Source organism: Gouania willdenowi, chromosome 7 (assembly GCF_900634775.1).
Source record: "Gouania willdenowi chromosome 7, fGouWil2.1, whole genome shotgun sequence".
Classification (NCBI taxonomy): domain Eukaryota; kingdom Metazoa; phylum Chordata; class Actinopteri; order Blenniiformes; family Gobiesocidae; genus Gouania; species Gouania willdenowi.
In genome coordinates, this window is record NC_041050.1 from 1,783,115 (window position 1) to 1,801,342 (window position 18,228).

Genomic DNA, 18,228 nt, shown 5'->3' on the forward strand with positions numbered 1-18,228 from the left:
AAATATCTGTGCATTATTAAAGTAAAACTGACTGATCAGATTGTGTCTGTTTATTGTCTGATTAATTATTAATGTATAATATCTTGAATTTACACATTAACAAACTTTGCAAGCTTTTCCTACAAAAATGTGCGATACAAATACACGTGCCCTGCCTTGGTGACACTATTGAAGAATAAGGAGCTCAACCTGATCGATGGTTTGAAATTAAATTCTGAAAAAATGTCTGAGACGTTTGTCCAAAGAAATCATTTAATTCACAGCAAATGCTGACAATGTCAAGATGTGTAAAACAAACACACACCACGTCCAGCTTTAATATTCACAGCGGCTGGTGCTAATATTGTTGTGTACTTTGATCGTCCGAGGTGTGAGTAGCAATCCAAGTTGCATATTTTTAATTACATTCTGCAAATGAAAACATAAAAAAATCCATGTATTTGGCACATTTAGACACATTTTTTTGCCTACTTTATTTCACCGTTTTAAAGCCGAAAACACACCATTAGGAGGTAAAATGAACAATTTGAGCCATGGGAGTTAGAAGTGTGCGTGAAATGTGGCTTCACAAGTTTTGGCAATGCCTAAATCTGTCATTCTGAATAAATTATTGTAGTCATTTCATTTAGAAAGCAGCTCAAACTCTAATAACTCTATACTGAGTGTTCCAAAAAAGCCTGAAAGTGTGATTCCGGCTCATCACAGTCATAGTTCCAAGCGTATAAAAAAAAACACAGAATGTGATGTAAACAAACTCACCTCATGCAGCCATGACGACATGCATGATTCAGATTATTGTTATTTTTTGTAAACTTTTAGGCAGAGTCTGCAGCTTTCTAAGCTCAGGTGTAAACAAACGTGGCAGCAGGATGCAGTGACGTGCAGTGAAGTTCACAGCTATGAAGAGCCTGTGCTTTTATTTTGAAGGGGATATGTTAATGTGGCCAAGTGCATCTGTAATCTCTGTATAAAATCTGTACTAAAATGGGGAAAAAATATGCTTTACTGATACATACACTGAAATAAAAGCCTGAGTAAGTGATTATGGCATTTATTAAATTATATATATATATTAGGCAACTTGAGAGTTCTCTCAAATAACTCATGAGGACACATAAAAACAATTTGTAGATGTCTCTGATGCCTCTGAGGAAGACTGACAGTTGGCAGTCTAAACATGTCAGGAAATCAAAGTAAATTTCTTGAAAAATGTTGTCGGAAGCCCTGAATATATCATAATATATATTATGACATATTATTTAACAAAGAAGACAAAATTAACTTCGACATCGACTTGACCAGTGTTTCTCAAATGGGGGTACGGGATGGCACTACAGGGGGTACTTAAGAAAGAGAGAGTGGTCAATTTACAAATAAAAGCATGAAAAATATGGGTCTTTTAAAATGTATATTCTCAGTTTAAAATGGCAATCATAATAATAATGATTAAGATGATCTTGAGTAGAACATGAACTAACAATACAAGTGGAAATTAAATGGTAAACGGATTAAAACTAATCTATTCATGAGGCACTAAATACTGGTTCTTTACACTTATTCACAAAGTTAGGTTCTTTAAAATGTGTCATTCCTACCATTATTATGCTTATGGTTGTTGTTTTTATAGTATTCTGAGCAAAATGTTGTAGTTGGACAAAGGGGGGACTTGGATTTAGAAACAAGAGAACAGGGGTACTTCATACTTGAGCCAAAAAAGTTTGAGAAACACTGAATTAGACTTAGGAAAGTGAGGGAACAAGATAAAGTATTCAAAATATTATATATGTTTATGTGTCTTGCCTCCATATTTGAAAAGGAAATGAAAAAAGATGCAATTCTTAAATAAAGAAAACAATGTAATAAAATAAAATAAATAGCTGAGTAGACAAATGTCAACATTTGATGATTATATGTATTTTCTTCTGACCACACGTCACTGCCTGATGTGTGCAAACTGCTCTACAGTACGTGGATGGTTCCAGATGTTGGGGTGTGCTCCTGTGCCTGCTGGGAGGGGGTGGGATGGATGAGACGTCCTTCAGTCCCAGTTAGAGTCCTTCATCAGAAGAGTCTCAGCTCAGTCGTCTTCATCCTCGTCCTCCTCCTCCTCCTCCAGGTACAGGAGGGCGCTGTGCTTCAGGCAGCTTTGGAGGTAGTTGACCACAGTTCTCTGGAAGTGTTGCACGCTGCGTGGCTCCCTCAGCTCGTGGCCTTCGTCTGGATACAGCTGTAGGGAGTAGTTCGCCTCCACCTTCACCAGCCGGCTCAGCAGCTCAGCGCTGTGCTGGAAATGAACCCTGGCTGTGGACCAACACACACACACACAAGTGTTAACCCTCAGACAGCTTCCACATGTTCTCCCCAACTCAAAACATCCTTATTTTACACATACCTGAACTAATGTGTTAAAAAATCTGATGATCATTTATAATATTGATGGAATTTTAGACAGACACATGTTGTCGTGTTTATGACACAAACATAGAAAATTAACACAAGTTATTCACTGTCAGCAGGAGGTTGGGGTCCATAAAGTGGAGTACAGATCTATTTTCAGTGGGACGCAATGACCACAAATTCAAGAAAAAGATTCAGCGCTTTTATTGTGAAGGGAATTTGGGTTTCTTGTTGAAATTTCAGAACTAGGGTTTTTTCAGAACATGATGATTTTAGTATTTGCAAACACACGACTACTTTATTCTCTAAATTTCACATTTGGATGAATAATAGAAATAAATATGTGTGGCACAGTTATGAACAAAATATGATGTTCATTAGATTTCCATCCAAACGTTTGTTCTAAGTGGATGATTTTCTTGGTTTGGGTTAACAGCTCGTTTATCAGGTGTCGATGGTGAATCCTGGAGCCAAACCAAGTGAGAAGCGCTAATATTGACGTGAACTAAAAACGCACCGTCAGCAGTTCCGTGAAGAATCAGGAAGTTCTCATCCTTCAGCTTGTTCACCTCCTCCAGCAGTGAAGCCGTCTGAGGAGACATGAAGCCTTCTTTTTATGAACTAATCACAGAGTACGTGGACATTGGGTCATAAAGCTTCAGAGTCTTACTGAGTATGCGTGTTCCTCCTTCCCTGGTAAACCCAGGAATCGCTCTGCAAATGCAGCGGCTATAAAAAAAAGGAAATAATGATCTCTATCTATACACTATTGTTAATGAACTTGTTAATTGAGGTGTAAAATCTTATCCTTCTGTTTTTAGAGTTTGTTGCTGATTGTGCGATTGTGTAAATCTAAATTCTTGCAATTTTATCTGCGTTGAGCACTTTACTTTCTTACTAACGTGCAATATAGTCCGGAGCAGACATGAACAACTGGCGGCCGTGGGCCTCTGTTTAATTTTGTGCAGCCCCCACAAAACTAAACACACAGAATTACAGAAAAAATATACAACAAAATGGCAAAAAAATACCCCAAGTTACTACAAAAACACAAAAGATGATCACAAAAATACAGAAAATTCCACAAAAAGACAACAAAGATAAATAAAATCACCCCCAGAACAAAAAAGATGACTATACAAATACAGAAAAATAGAAAAGGACAAAAAAAAATACACAAGGACAACAAAATTACACTATTTGAGAATAAAATATACAAAAATTCATCAAAAAACACACAAGAAGAAAAAGAAAAACAACAGAAATATATACAACAAAAATAAAGTAAATGATCCATAACACAAACTCTTTGTTGTTCCCTGTATTAATCATCTGATTGGTCGTTATTATAAATGTTGACATTAAAGTTGATCATGTGACCCTCAGATCAGAGACAATCACATCTAGAGACTGAAGCAATGATTTGATGACTATTAAAAAACAGACAAAATGAATCTCGCTGGAACAACTGAAGCAATGATTGGTCACGATGCAATTAAATTTAGGAAGCCTCATAGGCATGATGATACCTCCTCCATACTGAACTGTGGACTAGCTAGCTGCTAGCACATTAGCTTCTGTGTGTGAGCACCGATGTTCAAGACAAACAAACCCTCTCTAAAGAAATAAAAAATTCAGTGAAATGTGTCAAAGCGCAATATGAACTCACTGTAAAGCCTGAAGTCAGTAATGGGTGCGACGGCGGCCGTGCACTGAAAGAGTTTATCGGTCGCTGCTACCATCTTTAGAGCCAGATAACCACCAAATGCCTGAAAGAGAAGAAACGACTGATGTCAACGTGTGCTTCAGATTTTCTCTGGGACTTTAATAAAGTGGTGTTTGTTATAAAAACTGTAGCGTAGCTATGAAGCCACTGGAGAACGCCAACAGCAATGGCTCCACGTTAGCCGTCATTATAGCAGAGATTGTACATAGCAGCTAACTATTGACTGTATAATCAGGATAACTATCACATCCATCCATTTATACAGACCACTACATGTGGCCTTTACAAGACAAAACCTCGTCTGACGTGGTCGCATTTCAGAGCATGGTGGAGGTCGCACAATGTTTAATATTAATATTAAACTAACCACTAGGAACGAGTGTATCATAGTGTATCATTTTTTTTCCTGCAGTCTGTGTCTTCTCCTCGCCCTCTGCTCTCTTTTCTGTTTCAGGTGTCTTGATGCTGGAGCTAGAGATTCCTGATCAATGGTTCACGGCTCAACTAAGTCTGGAACACTCTGATGGTCTATCCTTCTATTCTATTCTGTTTGTCCTTCTGTTCACTAACCCAACCAGTGGAAGCAGATGTTCTCCACCTCTGAACTTGGTTCCGCTGGAGATTTCTTCCTATGAAAAAGAGGGAGTTTTTTCTTCCCACTGTCGCTAAATGCTTGTTCATGTGGATCTTGTTGGGTTCTTTCTTTCTTTTTTTCTATGGACATTATATTTTGTTTAGCACTCTGTGATGACTTTGTTGTGTTTTGCACTCTATAAATAATAATGTTGAATTGAGAGTTGAGTAGAACAATGTGCAAGTCTTCCAGCATGTTAGTAAATATTATAGTGCAAACTATGAACAAGCTGTGAGTCTAAATGTCACAAAAATGTCTCTTTAATGTGATGAATGTGAAAGTTCGTCCTGGTGATTTACATGGGCAGAAGCTACGATGTGCAGTTAGCCCCAGGTTAGATGGCGTCCATTTTCTTAAAGGGATACTCCACTGTTTTTACAAATGTGGCCTAAAACCTTCTAAATGTCCTTATTAGTAGATCTATGCCTAACAAAATGCATTATTTTGCACCATATTCGTTTTATTAGCTTATAAAAATTAGACTAGTTTACTGTTGTAGAGCCTGTGCGCCGCCATGTTGAAATGATGTCATTGATGACGTAAATCGCCCCTCTTAGTCCATTGAGTTCTACAGGAGGTGAAGCACTCAGGATCATTTTTCAGTCAAAATTACAACTTCAAATCAGTAAAAGTTTAAAAAAAGTCGATGTAAACCTCATTTGTTTACCAAAATTTGATAAACAAAATCTGTACCCCGAAAAAATCTGTGACCACAGGGGGCGACAGTTCCATCTCTGCTGTTTCGTAGTTGTCATTTTGACTGAAAAAGCTGCTAAATGATCCTGAATGCTTCACCTCCTATAGAACTCAATGGACTAAGAGGGGCGATTTACATCATCATTGATGTCATTTCAACATGGCGGCACACAGGCTCTTAAATGGTAAACTAGTCTAATTTTTAAAAGGTAATCGAACAAATATTGCATTTTGTTAGACAGAAATCTACGAATAAGGACATTTCAAGGATTTTAGGCCACATTTGTAAAAAAAAGTGGAGAATCCCTTTAACATTTCGGAGCAATGACCAAACACAGTACGTGTCCGAAACTTTCATTTGAGACAGAAATTCATGTAAAATAGCATGTTCTATATCATTGTTAAAAAAGTGTACACATGACAAATAAATGTAAATGTTAAATCTAAATGTAAATGTTGAATCTAAATGTAAATGCCATCCATCCATCCATCCATCTTCTTGCGCTTTTATCCGAGGCCGGGTCGCGGAGGCAGCAGTCTCAGCAGAGATTTACATTTGTAAATATAGATTCAACATTTATAAATGTAAATGTTAAATTGAAATGTTAAATCGGTCAACATGTGTAAAGCTAAATGTTTAGGAATTATGCAAAGTGGGCAGGTCAGTGCCTGTCGTTCACACGGCACATTTAGATTTAACTTTTACATTTAGATTTCACATTTAAATTATACCTTCTACATTTAGAGGATTTAAGGAAGTTAAACCTGAAGCACGTCCAGGGGCCTCAGCTAAGCTACGCTAACAAACAGGATGTAGGTTGAGGAGACGCTAACCTTTCCGTAGAGCGCCATCCGACGATCATCGATGTAAGGCAGCTGCATCAACAGCCTGTGGAGACACCACCCAGGGCTTAGTGAGCTCCCACTGACACGTTACCATGACACACATGCTGAGCTGAGTGATGCTGCACTGACTCCACCACGCCCAGGTAGTCCTTCACCCTCAGAGAGACCAGTTTACGTGAATCCACAGGGGTGACCCGCTGCTGCCCTCGCCCGGCTCCGCCCCCAGCTCCGCCCCCAGCGTCCACCCAGGCCAGGGCCACACTGTGCATGCTGGACAGGACTTCAGGCCATCCCAGGTTAAACTCCTCAGTGACCGACTGAGAGCCAGGGAGGCCATCACTGTGGCAGGAGGAAGGAAAGGCAGTGTTTGAGGAGGAAAGAGGGTTAAAGAAATGACCTTAGATAGGCTCCGCCCCTTACACAAAGATCAGGAGAGGATGTAAGTTAGCCTCGTAGTTCTGAGGGAGAGACAGTCTCAGATGAAGATCTGAAAAAAGAGGAAAAATAAACGATCAGAGATAAAGATCATGAAAACACGTGTCATGGTTTAGATTTAATGCCCTTCTATTTTCTTATTTTCTTATTTTCTATGATATAGATTCTATATTATAGATTCTATATTATAGAAAATAAAAAAAGTGTATAACAATTCCTATACAACAATATAAAATCCATATTGTCGTATAGGAATGGTTTTACACATTTCATAGTGTTGGTTATTCCTACATCATATTGTTCTTTAAGGCTGTGCCATAAATCAGGGGTTCTCAATCTTGGGCTCATGACCCCATTTGTGTCGCGAGACACACTGAGATGGGGTCGTCAGATGCATGTGTGTGTGTGTGCATTACACACCCTCATACTTCTGTGTACATGCACAGTGGTGTGTGTGGTACCGTAGTTTTCTCCTGGAAGAGTCCTGAACAAAGTCTCTGGGAGTCTCTTGTCGTCCAGAGCTTTGGACAAAGGGCTGTTGTCCTCCAACGTGACGTATCCTGCCGGAGGAAAAACATCAATAAATATTATTTTATTGTTCTTTAAAACCAGCCAATGCACAGAGCCACAGACAGAGGGCAGTGTTCACAACATCTCTGCTACGAACGGAACCCGAATGGGCAACTTTTACCACAGCAGTGACTGTATCTGATCTGAGCAACATTTAGAATAACAACCAACTAGAGCATTCTCACAGGAAACAACAAAATATTTGTGTTTTTGTTGACCTTTTGCATATTTTTCTCTCATTTTGTCTGGGTTTATCATTGTTTAGTGTTTCTGGATTAATTTTGCACATTTTTATAGTCATGTTGCATTTTTTTTTTTTTTTTGTCATTTTGGACATTTTTTTAATTTTTGCTGAGGTTTCATGAGTTTTTGGAGCCATTATGTATATTTTTACTTTTGTTTTGTGTACATCATTTTGTGTATTTTTCTGTTATTTTTGCTGTCTTGTGTATTTTTCTATTATTTCTGTGTATTTTTGGGTTATTTTGTGTCATTTTGCCATTGTTTTGTGTATTTTGGTTGTAATTTTATATGTTTCCACTGTTGTTTGTGTATTTTCCTGTCAATTGGTGTATTTTTCTATTATTTTTTTGTGTATTTTTCTGTTATTTTGTGTAGTTTTTGCATTGTTTTATGTGTTTTGAAATCATTTTGTGTATTTTTACTTTTTGTTTTGTGTATTTTCCTGTTATATTGTGTGTATTTATGCTGTTGGATTTGTGGCTCTCTGCAGTTGTTGACAGCTGCTGTTTACGTGTGTTTTACTGTATATCATTCGTCACACACTGATGTAACACTCACTGGAAGGATCCTTTGTGCTGTGAACCGTCACTCTGGGGATTCCTGGACCTGAGGATTTAGTTTTCAAACAAGAAAAACACGAGAAAAGTCCACTTGGCTTCAAAGTGAGGTGAGTGTGTGTGTGTGTGTGTGTGTGTGTGTGTGTTACCAAGGCAGTAGAGGGTGAAGTGGGTCTGATTGGGGCTGAACAGAGCCTTCAGGTACTGGCATCCATCGATGAGGTTACAGGAGACACAGTGACGCTGGAACACGCCGTCCAGGTCCACGCTGACAAAGAAACAAAGAAACAGAATGAAGTTATTGACTGGAAGTGGAACTGGGTCGGACAGGTTGGAGATTTAGTTCCAAACATTTGTGCTGATCTGCAGCTGAAATGTTTGTCTCAGGAGGAAAGTGTTCAGGTTTGGGAAACCAACAAGCTTTAGTTCACTTATAGAAAGACGTGATACAATCCTAACTGTTCACAGCTTCAACACAACATACCAATAACTCACAATGTCAGACACAAAACACTGTATTGTATATTTTTGGACTGGTTTGACACTTTGTAAGCAGTTAAAGATGAGTTGTTACCTGAAGAGATGTCTGCTCTGTCTGGATTCCTCCGTGCTCAGGAAGTATCTGATACAGACAACAATGAGTCACACACACAGTATATTAGAGACGCACTGCATTTCAAGTTCAGTCTGCTTCTGCCGCACATCAATTATTCATGGTAAGACTTTTTCTTTTTTTTACATCTATTAACATATTCCAGTGCGGTAATTAAATCAGCTGGATTCACATGCTCAGCATCAGAAGAAGACGGATCAGACGTGATCACAATTTTAAAGAAACACACACACACACACAAACCGGCTGTAAGAGCCATAAACAGACATGTGCAACTGGTGGCTCGCAGGCACACCCCACCCTCCTTCAAAATAAAGACACAAAAGGACAAAAAAAGCAGAGAAACACACAGAATGACTCCAAAAAACAGACAAAACAACAACAGAACAACAACAAACAAAAAAAACACAGATACATCATCATATATGAAACACTTATACATACATTTTGCTAGCCTGCTCGTCCAGAGCACAGAGCGAGACGACGTCAAAGCTCCCTGATGTGAGGAAACGAGGAGGAACGGAGGGCACGGCTGACTGCTGCCACACAAGTAGAAGAGCAGAATAAACACAAAATATGTTTCAGGTGCAGGAAGGGAGAAAATAATTATTCAGAAGAAAAGACGAGATTATAAAGTAATAAAGGCTCTGCCTCTGTGACAACCTTAAAGCTGACATCTGGAGTTTCTCAGAAATCTATGTTTATGTATCATTCTTTTGAAACTCATAAAAATCCCTAACTAGTCTTTTACTATGGTCTACTGCTGGTGGTCATTCATATACATTAATGTTAATAAGTCCCTCCTTCATCCTATAGAACCCTATACACATGGAAATGATCGCTGACTGCACCCAGCCAATAGGCTTCCACTTCCTGTTTTTGAGACTGTCAATCAAAGTGAATGTGGAACTGTGCACGGAAACAAGGCAAACAGGTAAATATGAATTTGGCTCTTACATGACCCATAGACATATATCAATGTGACTTTGTTATGTTCTGCGATGTGCGTGCAGAAAAGCAGAGGCAGTGGTAGAAAATTTGTCAGAAAAGTAACTTTTTTGTCAGAAATATTTGTTGTAAAATATTCCAAAATATATGGAATTTCCCATTTTAATCTATAAATATAAGTAACGTGTGTGTGTGCGCGTGTGTGGAACGTATATATCTCCCTGACGCGATATCTGATGGAGCTGAAACAGCGTGCGCGAGGCCCGAGTGCATCCATTATTTTGGACTTATTTGGTGCTGCAAAACGTTTATTTTCATTTTATTTTTAAATCAACGCAGACGGACATGAGAGAGAGAGAGAGAGAGAGAGAGAGAGAGGGGGATGAGGCCGCAGCGTGGATAAAGTTGTTAAATCACCGCGTTAGGTTTGTTCAGGATCAATCGATGCTCTGGACTCTGAGGCTAATGGAGACGCTTCCGTAAGGAGGACGGACAGACGGAGCGGATAGTTCACGGTAAGAAGAGCTGGTTCCAGTACAAAGTGACCATAAAATGCTGTAAATGGACTGATATGTAGAAGTGGGGCAGTGAGGAGAGACTTCATGTAGTAAAGGAAACATCGGTTGAAACATGGACATTTCTGTGAAACCTAAGTTGAGTACAGCAGCCCGCCCCCCTGTCCATTCTGATTGGCTGAGTTGTCTGAAGGGCACTCTTTGGCAATAGGGTGCGGCCTATGTTAGGCTGCGGCATTTGTGTGGCTTTTTCTTAGAAAATTGCAAAATTATTGGAATGCGGCCAATAAAACAGTGCGCTTTATAATTACAGTATATCTCACGCAGAAATATTTCCAGAGATGTGTCGAGCTTGAATGTGTTTTTCGCTGGAGCCTGTGACAGGGGAGAGAGAGGGCTCTGCAGACACACACACACACACACACACACACACACACACACACACTCTCAAAACTTCAGAGCCCTTTACTACTATTACTACGACTATAACGTACAGGGAAAGATATGTAATTTTTATTTACCTTTGATGTAGAATTAAAAATTCAGTTTTAAATTTATTTTCACATTTTATTCCTTTTTTGTTTCATTTCACTTTTATTGTGTATTTTTCTTGATTTATTTCGTTTTCCATTCTAATTTTAAAATGTCTATTTATTCTTCTTTATCGTTTGTATTATATTTAATTGTTATTTCTTTTATTATATATTATGTTGTATTGTATTGTATTATATATTCATTTATTTATTTATTTATCTATCTATTTATTTATTCTGGGATGTTTGCAGTCGGGCGGTCCTCGGACAGATGTGTAGAAACTTTGACTCCGAGCTATAAAATTGTCATAAATATGTCCACTTCTTTTCTCTAAGGTGTTTGCATGTTCTCACTGGGCTCCCAGGTTTCTTCCCACAATAATAGAAAAATGAAAGTGTAATTCCCTGCAGCAGAGGGAGGTGATATAACCTGACCTGAGCTGTGAGAGCAGCGATGTGATGAAACTCTCCTCGAGCTCCTTGTTTGGCGGGAACGATGGTGTAAAACACAGAACCGTCACCTGAAAACAGCGGAACGTCCTGGCAACCAGAGACAAGAGGTTTATTAATTAAAATGGTCACAAAATAAAAGAACAACAACAGTAAGCAACAGATTGGAGGTAATGGGATAAAACAGACCTGACGTCTGTTCTGCATGATGTCCAACGCTGCTTTGTGTTTCTGGAAAAATCATTCACACACAATACAAACAAAAACACAACACACGGATTATAGCACAATTTTATTAGAAATCAACAATACAAGAAAGTAACAGAATATTTAAATTTTGGAGAAAAAAAATATAAAAATGGATATATCACATGACTATGTTCCAATAAAATTAGAAATTATCGGAAAAGGGGTCTCCGAGAGGCTCTTGACATCCACTCATAGAATATCGATGTGAAATTACAGCCTGATTCAACAAGCATTAACGGAGGAGTAGTCATTTGAACAATGGGGCCCCCGGGGGCCTGCTAGTGCCCCCGTGGAACATACGGCGTAATGGGCCCCATTCCAATATTAGTATGAGTCAATGTTTCAGTAACACCAACTGTCGCAATATTTGACTCACAAATAAATGACAAAGCAAGTTTAATGGAAAAGGGGCCCCTAATCGAATTGTGAGAGAATCACCTTTGAAACAATATATCACACGAATATGTTCCGATACATTTGGAAAAGACCGGAAATGGGGTCTGGGCCCCAAATCAAAAATTGGGCTCCGAGCGCCGATGCGTACACATCCATAATTTATAGCTACCAAATTTCAGACCGATCCGTTCACGAATAACAGAGGAGTGATTTTAACTAGTGTACACAACAACAACAGCAGCAACAACAACAACAACAACAACAACAACAACAACAACAACAACAACAACCACAACAACCACAACAGCAACAACAACAACAACAACAACAACAACAAAGTGAGAGCGTCTTTTGTCAGATTTTTTTTTACATATATATATATATAAATAATTAGAGCAGCCAATGATTATTGTAGAATAGTAATGTAGACTATAAAGTTTGGGAAATAAAATGAAATAATGTTGTTTAAGTCATAAAATAGAATAGTGAAAACCACTATCTAAAATGTTCTGTCATCTTAAATATACAAAAAGCACATTTAAATAAAGTTATAAGGAACGAAAAAATAAATAAATAAAATAATAATGAGAGGATTTTTTACTGACGCAAATCCACAATGACAACAAAAATAAAATGAACAAAATAAATACAATTTTAAATAATTCAATTACATTTAAACAGTAAAACATTAAAAAAGAACAATTTAGAATTTAATTAATGATATTAAAATGAAATAAAATTCAATAATACTTCGATTTTACAATAATGGTGAAAAACATATATATAAAACTGTGCAAAACTACTAACATTACCAACTAAGGAGATTTAATATGACATTAAAGAAATGGGTGGATCTTTTTAAGAAGGAAAACAGTCATAAATATATACAAAATCACGCAGCAGATTGGATAAAGATTGAATAATAATAATAATGACTTAGATTGATCAGAATCAGAATCATAAGTCCTTTATTTATTCTTTATCCTTTGTCCTTTATTTGTCTTTTATTTATCCCAGGGGGAATATACTGTATACATACAGTATATAGTGCTTTTTTCAAGGAGACTCAACGTGCGTACAGAAACCATTATTCACTCCAACCAATCATACCGGTGGTGGGAAGCTACAATGTAGCCACAGCTGCCCTGGGGCGTACTGACAAAAGCGACAATGACTTGGATAGAGCGGGATTTGAACCCCCAACCCTTTAGTTATTGTGTGAACAGGTTAAGATGATAGTGTGTGTGTGTGTGTGTGTGTGTGTGTGTGTGTGTGTGTGTGTGTGTGTGTGTGTGTGTGTGTGTGTGTGTGAGATTGATGACTTCTGACCTCTGAGCACGCGCCCGTTGTGGCCTCGCACACGCACAGCACTGATTGGTTCTGGGAGCGATTCAGCCAACGAACCGCGAGCCTGGTGCTGCTGATCCACGTTACCATGGAGACGTAGCCATCTCTGGAAAGAACAAAGGACAAATGCTTGTTTATTATTACCATTAAAGACTAGTTAGTAGTAGTTTGTGGCATGTGATCATCAGAGTTTCTATTAACGTTGTAAAGCAGACATGAAAGTCTTAACCTACACATAATATCACACACACAGCTGATTATTTCTACATTAATACACGTCTTTCACACGTACATATTTAAAGCAGGGGTCTGCAAACTGTGGCTCTCGAGCCTCATGTGTCTCTTTAACTCTTTAGCAGTGGCTCTCTACGGCTTTAAAATATACATTAAAATAATTAATTGCTATTTCTTACAGAGGGTATTGATGATTAATGACATTAACTTCAAATAAAATTATGATAAAACTATGTGCTAACCTTAAAATAAATCATATTGTGCAATAACTCTGCCACCTCCCTACTTCACCTCCTGCAACATCTACAAACCATCAGCTTTTCTTGCACCTGAACCTAAACTAACAGAAAGACTATTCTAGAAGAAAATACAGATTTCATTTTTAAGGAGAAGGATTTATTTGACTGCCAACATGCTGTCTTAATATGCATGCTTGATACGTTGCAAGGAATTATCAATTAACATATGTTGACCAACATTATCAAATTCAAGTAGTTTTTTGTAGCCCATCAAATCCATTAACTCATAAAATTATTTGGTATTTTTTCGGCTCTGGAAATACTTTAATCCCAGTGAGATTAAGCAAAATGGCTCCTTTGAAAGTAAAGGTTGTAGACCCCTGATCTATAGCATGTATCTATGTATAAATGAGTAAAGAATGTTCTTATATGTGAGCAGTAGAAGTTCACCTTCCTCTGAAGGATTCTGGAGGATTCATCTCCAGCGTGTGAGTCGGACCATAGAGGTTCACCACCAACAGAATGACCGACGGGATACTGGAGCCAGCCTGGGAACAGATGTGACTGTTAGAGCTAGTTTACATTATCCAGATGTGACTGTCAATTGTTAGCTTACATTATCCAGATGTGACTGTCAATTGTTAGCTTACATTATCCAGATGTGACTGTTAGAGCTAGTTTACATTATCCAGATGTGACTGTTAGAGCTAGTTTACATTATCTAGATGTGACTGTTAGAGCTAGCTTACATTATCCAGATGTGACTGTTAGAGCTAGTTTACAATATCTAGATGTGACTGTTAGAGCTATCTTACATTATACAGATGTGACTGTTAGAGCTAGCTTACATTATCCAGATGTGACTGTTAGAGCTAGTTTACATTATCCAGATGTGACTGTCAATTGTTAGCTTACATTATCCAGATGTGACTGTTAGAGCTAGTTTACATTATCCAGATGTGACTGTCAATTGTTAGCTTACATTATCTAGATGTGACTGTTAGAGCTAGCTTACATTATCCAGATGTGACTGTTAGAGCTAGCTTACATTATACAGATGTGACTGTTAGAGCTAGCTTACATTATCCAGATGTGACTGTTAGAGCTAGCTTACATTATACAGATGTGACTGTTAGAGCTAGCTTACATTATCCAGATGTGACTGCTAGAGCTAGCTTACATTATCCAGATGTGACTGTCAGAGTTAGCTTACATTATCCAGATGTGACTGTCAATTGTTAGCTTACATTATCTAGATGTGACTGTTAGAGCTAGCTTACATTATCCGGATGTGACTGTTAGAGCTAGCTTACATTATACAGATGTGACTGTCAGAGCTAGCTTACATTATCCAGATGTGACTGTCAGAGCTAGCTTACATTATCCAGATGTGACTGTTAGAGCTAGCTTACGTTATCCAGATGTGACTGTTAGAGCTAGCTTACATTATCCTGATGTGACTGTCAGAGCTAGCTTACATTATCCAGATGTGACTGTCAATTGTTAGCTTACATTATCCAGATGTGACTGATAAAGCTAGCTTACATTATCCGGATGTGACTGTCAGAGCTAGCTTACATTATCCCGATGTGACTGTCAGAGCTAGCTTACATTATCCAGATGTGACTGTCAGAGCTAGCTTACATTATCCAGATGTGACTGTTAGAGCTAGCTTACATTATCCAGATGTGACTGATAGAGCTAGCTTACATTATCCGGATGTGACTGTCAGAGCTAGCTTACATTATCCAGATGTGACTGTCAGAGCTAGCTTACATTATCCAGATGTGACTGTCAGAGCTAGCTTACATTATCCAGATGTTGCTGTATTTAGTCAGGGCTCACCTTTGGGTAAGGGAAAAACACGTTGGAGGGATAGACTCCGCCCAGGAAGTGAGGTATCTCCATGACGGGTGTGGCTGAGTTGTTGATGCTCAGGTAGGCGAGTCGAGCTCCGTCCATCGACCACCAGTGAGCAGAATATTCACCTAGAATCTCCTCTATTCACAGCACAGTGAGTGAGTGAGTGAGTGAGTGAGTGAACGAGTGAGTGAGTGAACGAGTGAGTGAGTGAACGAGTGAACGAGTGAGTGACAGAGTGAACGAGAGAGTGAACAAGTGAGTGAGTGAGTGAGTGAGTGAGTGAGTGAGTGAGTGAGTGAACGAGTGAGTGAGTGAGTGAGTGAGTGAACGAGAGAGTGAACAAGTGAGTGAGTGAGTGAGTGAGTGAGTGAGTGAGTGAGTGAGTGAGTGAACGAGTGAGTGAGTGAGTGAGTGAGTGAGTGAACGAGAGAGTGAACGAGAGAGTGAACAAGTGAGTGAGTGAGTGAGTGAGTGAGTGAACGAGAGAGTGAACGAGAGAGTGAACAAGTGAGTGAGTGAGTGAGTGAACAAGTGAGTGAGTGAGTGAGTGAGTGAACGAGAGAGTGAACGAGAGAGTGAACAAGTGAGTGAGTGAGTGAGTGAGTGAGTGAACGAGTGAGTGAACGAGTGAGTGAGTGAGTGAGTGAGTGAGTGAGTGAGTGAACGAGAGAGTGAACAAGTGAGTGAGTGAGTGAGTGAGTGAGTGAGTGAGTGAGTGAGTGAGTGTTACCTTCATACGTCCAATCAGAGAGTCCGTTGATCACGTGCTGCTGCTGCTCAGTGACAGTGAGACGTAGAGTTCTGCTGCTCACACTAGATCTATAGTAGATATCACTATGGTACACAAAGGCCTGGAACACACACACATTATACACACACACAAAACACACGTACGCACATGAAATATTTAAACAGAATAGAAAAATAAAATGAAATTAACTAAAATCTCTTCGGCAGAGGTAATAAATGAAACCAAATGAAATATATAAAAAATCAAGTAAATGAATTTGAAAATAAAAAAACAGAGTATAACAATAAAATAAAATGTGTTTCAGATATAGTCGATATATATAATATAAAGCATAAAGGTTTAAGCGTTTTCTAAAGCTTCAATAAGCATTGATCAGCCTGATATTGTTCTGCCTTCCACGCAACAAAGTAGTTTTGATTGGATACTTTCCTAAAAAAGGAACTTATTTCTGATTTTGTCGATTAGTCAATGAAAATATTAATGTATTTTGATTTAGTTTTCATTCACATGTATTTTAAAAAATATAAAGTCAACGAACACTATTACGAAAACTTATAGTCAACAAATGTATGCAACGAACTACTTTAAGAGCCAATCCTGTGCAGTAAAGGCTCACTCACCAGCTGGTTCCCCTGAGGTCCCCAAGCAGCAAACTGCAGCGTGGCCTTGTCACTGTCTGGAGGGTTGAGCTCCTGCAGATCCCTGAAAAACACACAAACACCCGGATATTAAAGATCAAAGCACTAGGGATGGGCGCTCAGATCCCTTTGAAGTCCATCCATGCCCTGCAAGGACAAAAGAACAAGATGCAAAGAGGGGAAACAAAAAGGGGGCTAATTCATGCAAGAATGCAACTTTTGTTTGTCATATTTTAGTCGCTCCGACACGTCGTCCACTCCAACAATAAAGTTCACTCAAGTTCAAAGGTCAGGCCTCCTAAACGCTGGCACTGGGCGTTTCCACGGATACATCATGGATCTCAGGCAGTGACGTCTGGAGCTGAGAAATAAACACTGACGAATGATGGCATGACAGGGGAAAGGGGGCGGTTTTCAACCCGCAACTCTGCTTGCATTGGTCACGCTCATGCCCGGTGCAGCCCATGCATGGTTGTCATTCAGGGTTTCACCTACCCATTAGCCACAGTGTAGATAGCATAGGAGGCTGTGAAGGACTGAGAGAACACCTGCAAGAGGAGGAGCACGTCATGCACACACCTGTTTTGTTATGTATGTTGTCAATTTTTGTATTTTTTTTTTTTTTTGCTGTTTATGTTTGAAGTTGTCAGGTGTATTTCTCTGTCATTTTGTGTGCTTTTGAAATTATTTTGTGTATTTCTTGTGTGTTTTTGTTGTAATTTTGTGTTTTTTTCTTGCTGTTTTGTGTGTTTCATTGATTTGGATTTTTGCTGTAATGTTGTGGTTGTTTGTTGTGTTTTGTGATTCATTTTGTTTCTTGAAACCATTTTGTGTATTTTTCAGTCACTGTGTATTTTTGTAGATATTTAGTGTGTTTTTGTTGTTGTTTTGTGTGTTTTTGTGGTTGTTTTGTGTATTTTTTGTGTTTTTTTGAAACCATTTTGTGTATTTTTCAGTCACTGTGTATTTTTGTAGATAATTTGTGTGTTTTTGTTGTTGTTTTGTGTGTTTTTGTTGTCATTTTGCATTATTTTATTGTTGTTTGGTATGCATCTCAAACATGAAGAACCAGACTTGGTGTTAGTGAGCGAAAACAACCAGAAGAAAGGAAATCAGAAGTGTTGGCGTTCCCATAACATTTTATTGGTTCATATATATTTATTGTCATTCTCTCCCAAACCGAGACAGAAACTGTTTGTGTAGCAGCTCTGATAGATTTGTCCAGATTTTCTCTATTATAACGCAGCCAATCGGAGCTAAGCCTGTTATAAACACTAAAATTACACCAATCATTAAACGTCATGGCTTTCAGCACTTGGTGCTGAGTCACCAAAGAAGTGGTAAAGTA

The 18,228-nt window shown here is 38.6% G+C and overlaps 1 protein-coding gene across 1 annotated transcript in view; it reads right to left on the bottom strand.

The window, feature by feature from the left end:
* Positions 1-3: 3 nt before the first annotated feature.
* The window catches only part of LOC114466750 (inactive dipeptidyl peptidase 10), a 41,784-nt gene continuing 23,559 nt past the window's right edge, over positions 4-18,228 (bottom strand). The window contains exons 6-25 of the mRNA XM_028452460.1: positions 17,376-17,428; positions 16,863-16,944; positions 16,222-16,342; positions 15,474-15,628; positions 14,079-14,176; positions 13,138-13,261; positions 11,353-11,394; positions 11,149-11,253; positions 9,162-9,253; positions 8,679-8,726; positions 8,254-8,372; positions 8,106-8,153; positions 7,196-7,294; positions 6,720-6,786; positions 6,429-6,638; positions 6,288-6,342; positions 4,067-4,166; positions 3,068-3,126; positions 2,915-2,987; positions 4-2,301 (exon numbers count right to left, since the gene is read on the bottom strand). Of these exons, the coding sequence (XP_028308261.1) occupies positions 2,078-2,301; positions 2,915-2,987; positions 3,068-3,126; positions 4,067-4,166; positions 6,288-6,342; positions 6,429-6,638; positions 6,720-6,786; positions 7,196-7,294; positions 8,106-8,153; positions 8,254-8,372; positions 8,679-8,726; positions 9,162-9,253; positions 11,149-11,253; positions 11,353-11,394; positions 13,138-13,261; positions 14,079-14,176; positions 15,474-15,628; positions 16,222-16,342; positions 16,863-16,944; positions 17,376-17,428 (1,974 nt within the window). The 3' untranslated portion in view covers positions 4-2,077. The remainder of the gene's footprint in view (positions 2,302-2,914; positions 2,988-3,067; positions 3,127-4,066; positions 4,167-6,287; positions 6,343-6,428; positions 6,639-6,719; positions 6,787-7,195; positions 7,295-8,105; positions 8,154-8,253; positions 8,373-8,678; positions 8,727-9,161; positions 9,254-11,148; positions 11,254-11,352; positions 11,395-13,137; positions 13,262-14,078; positions 14,177-15,473; positions 15,629-16,221; positions 16,343-16,862; positions 16,945-17,375; positions 17,429-18,228) is intronic.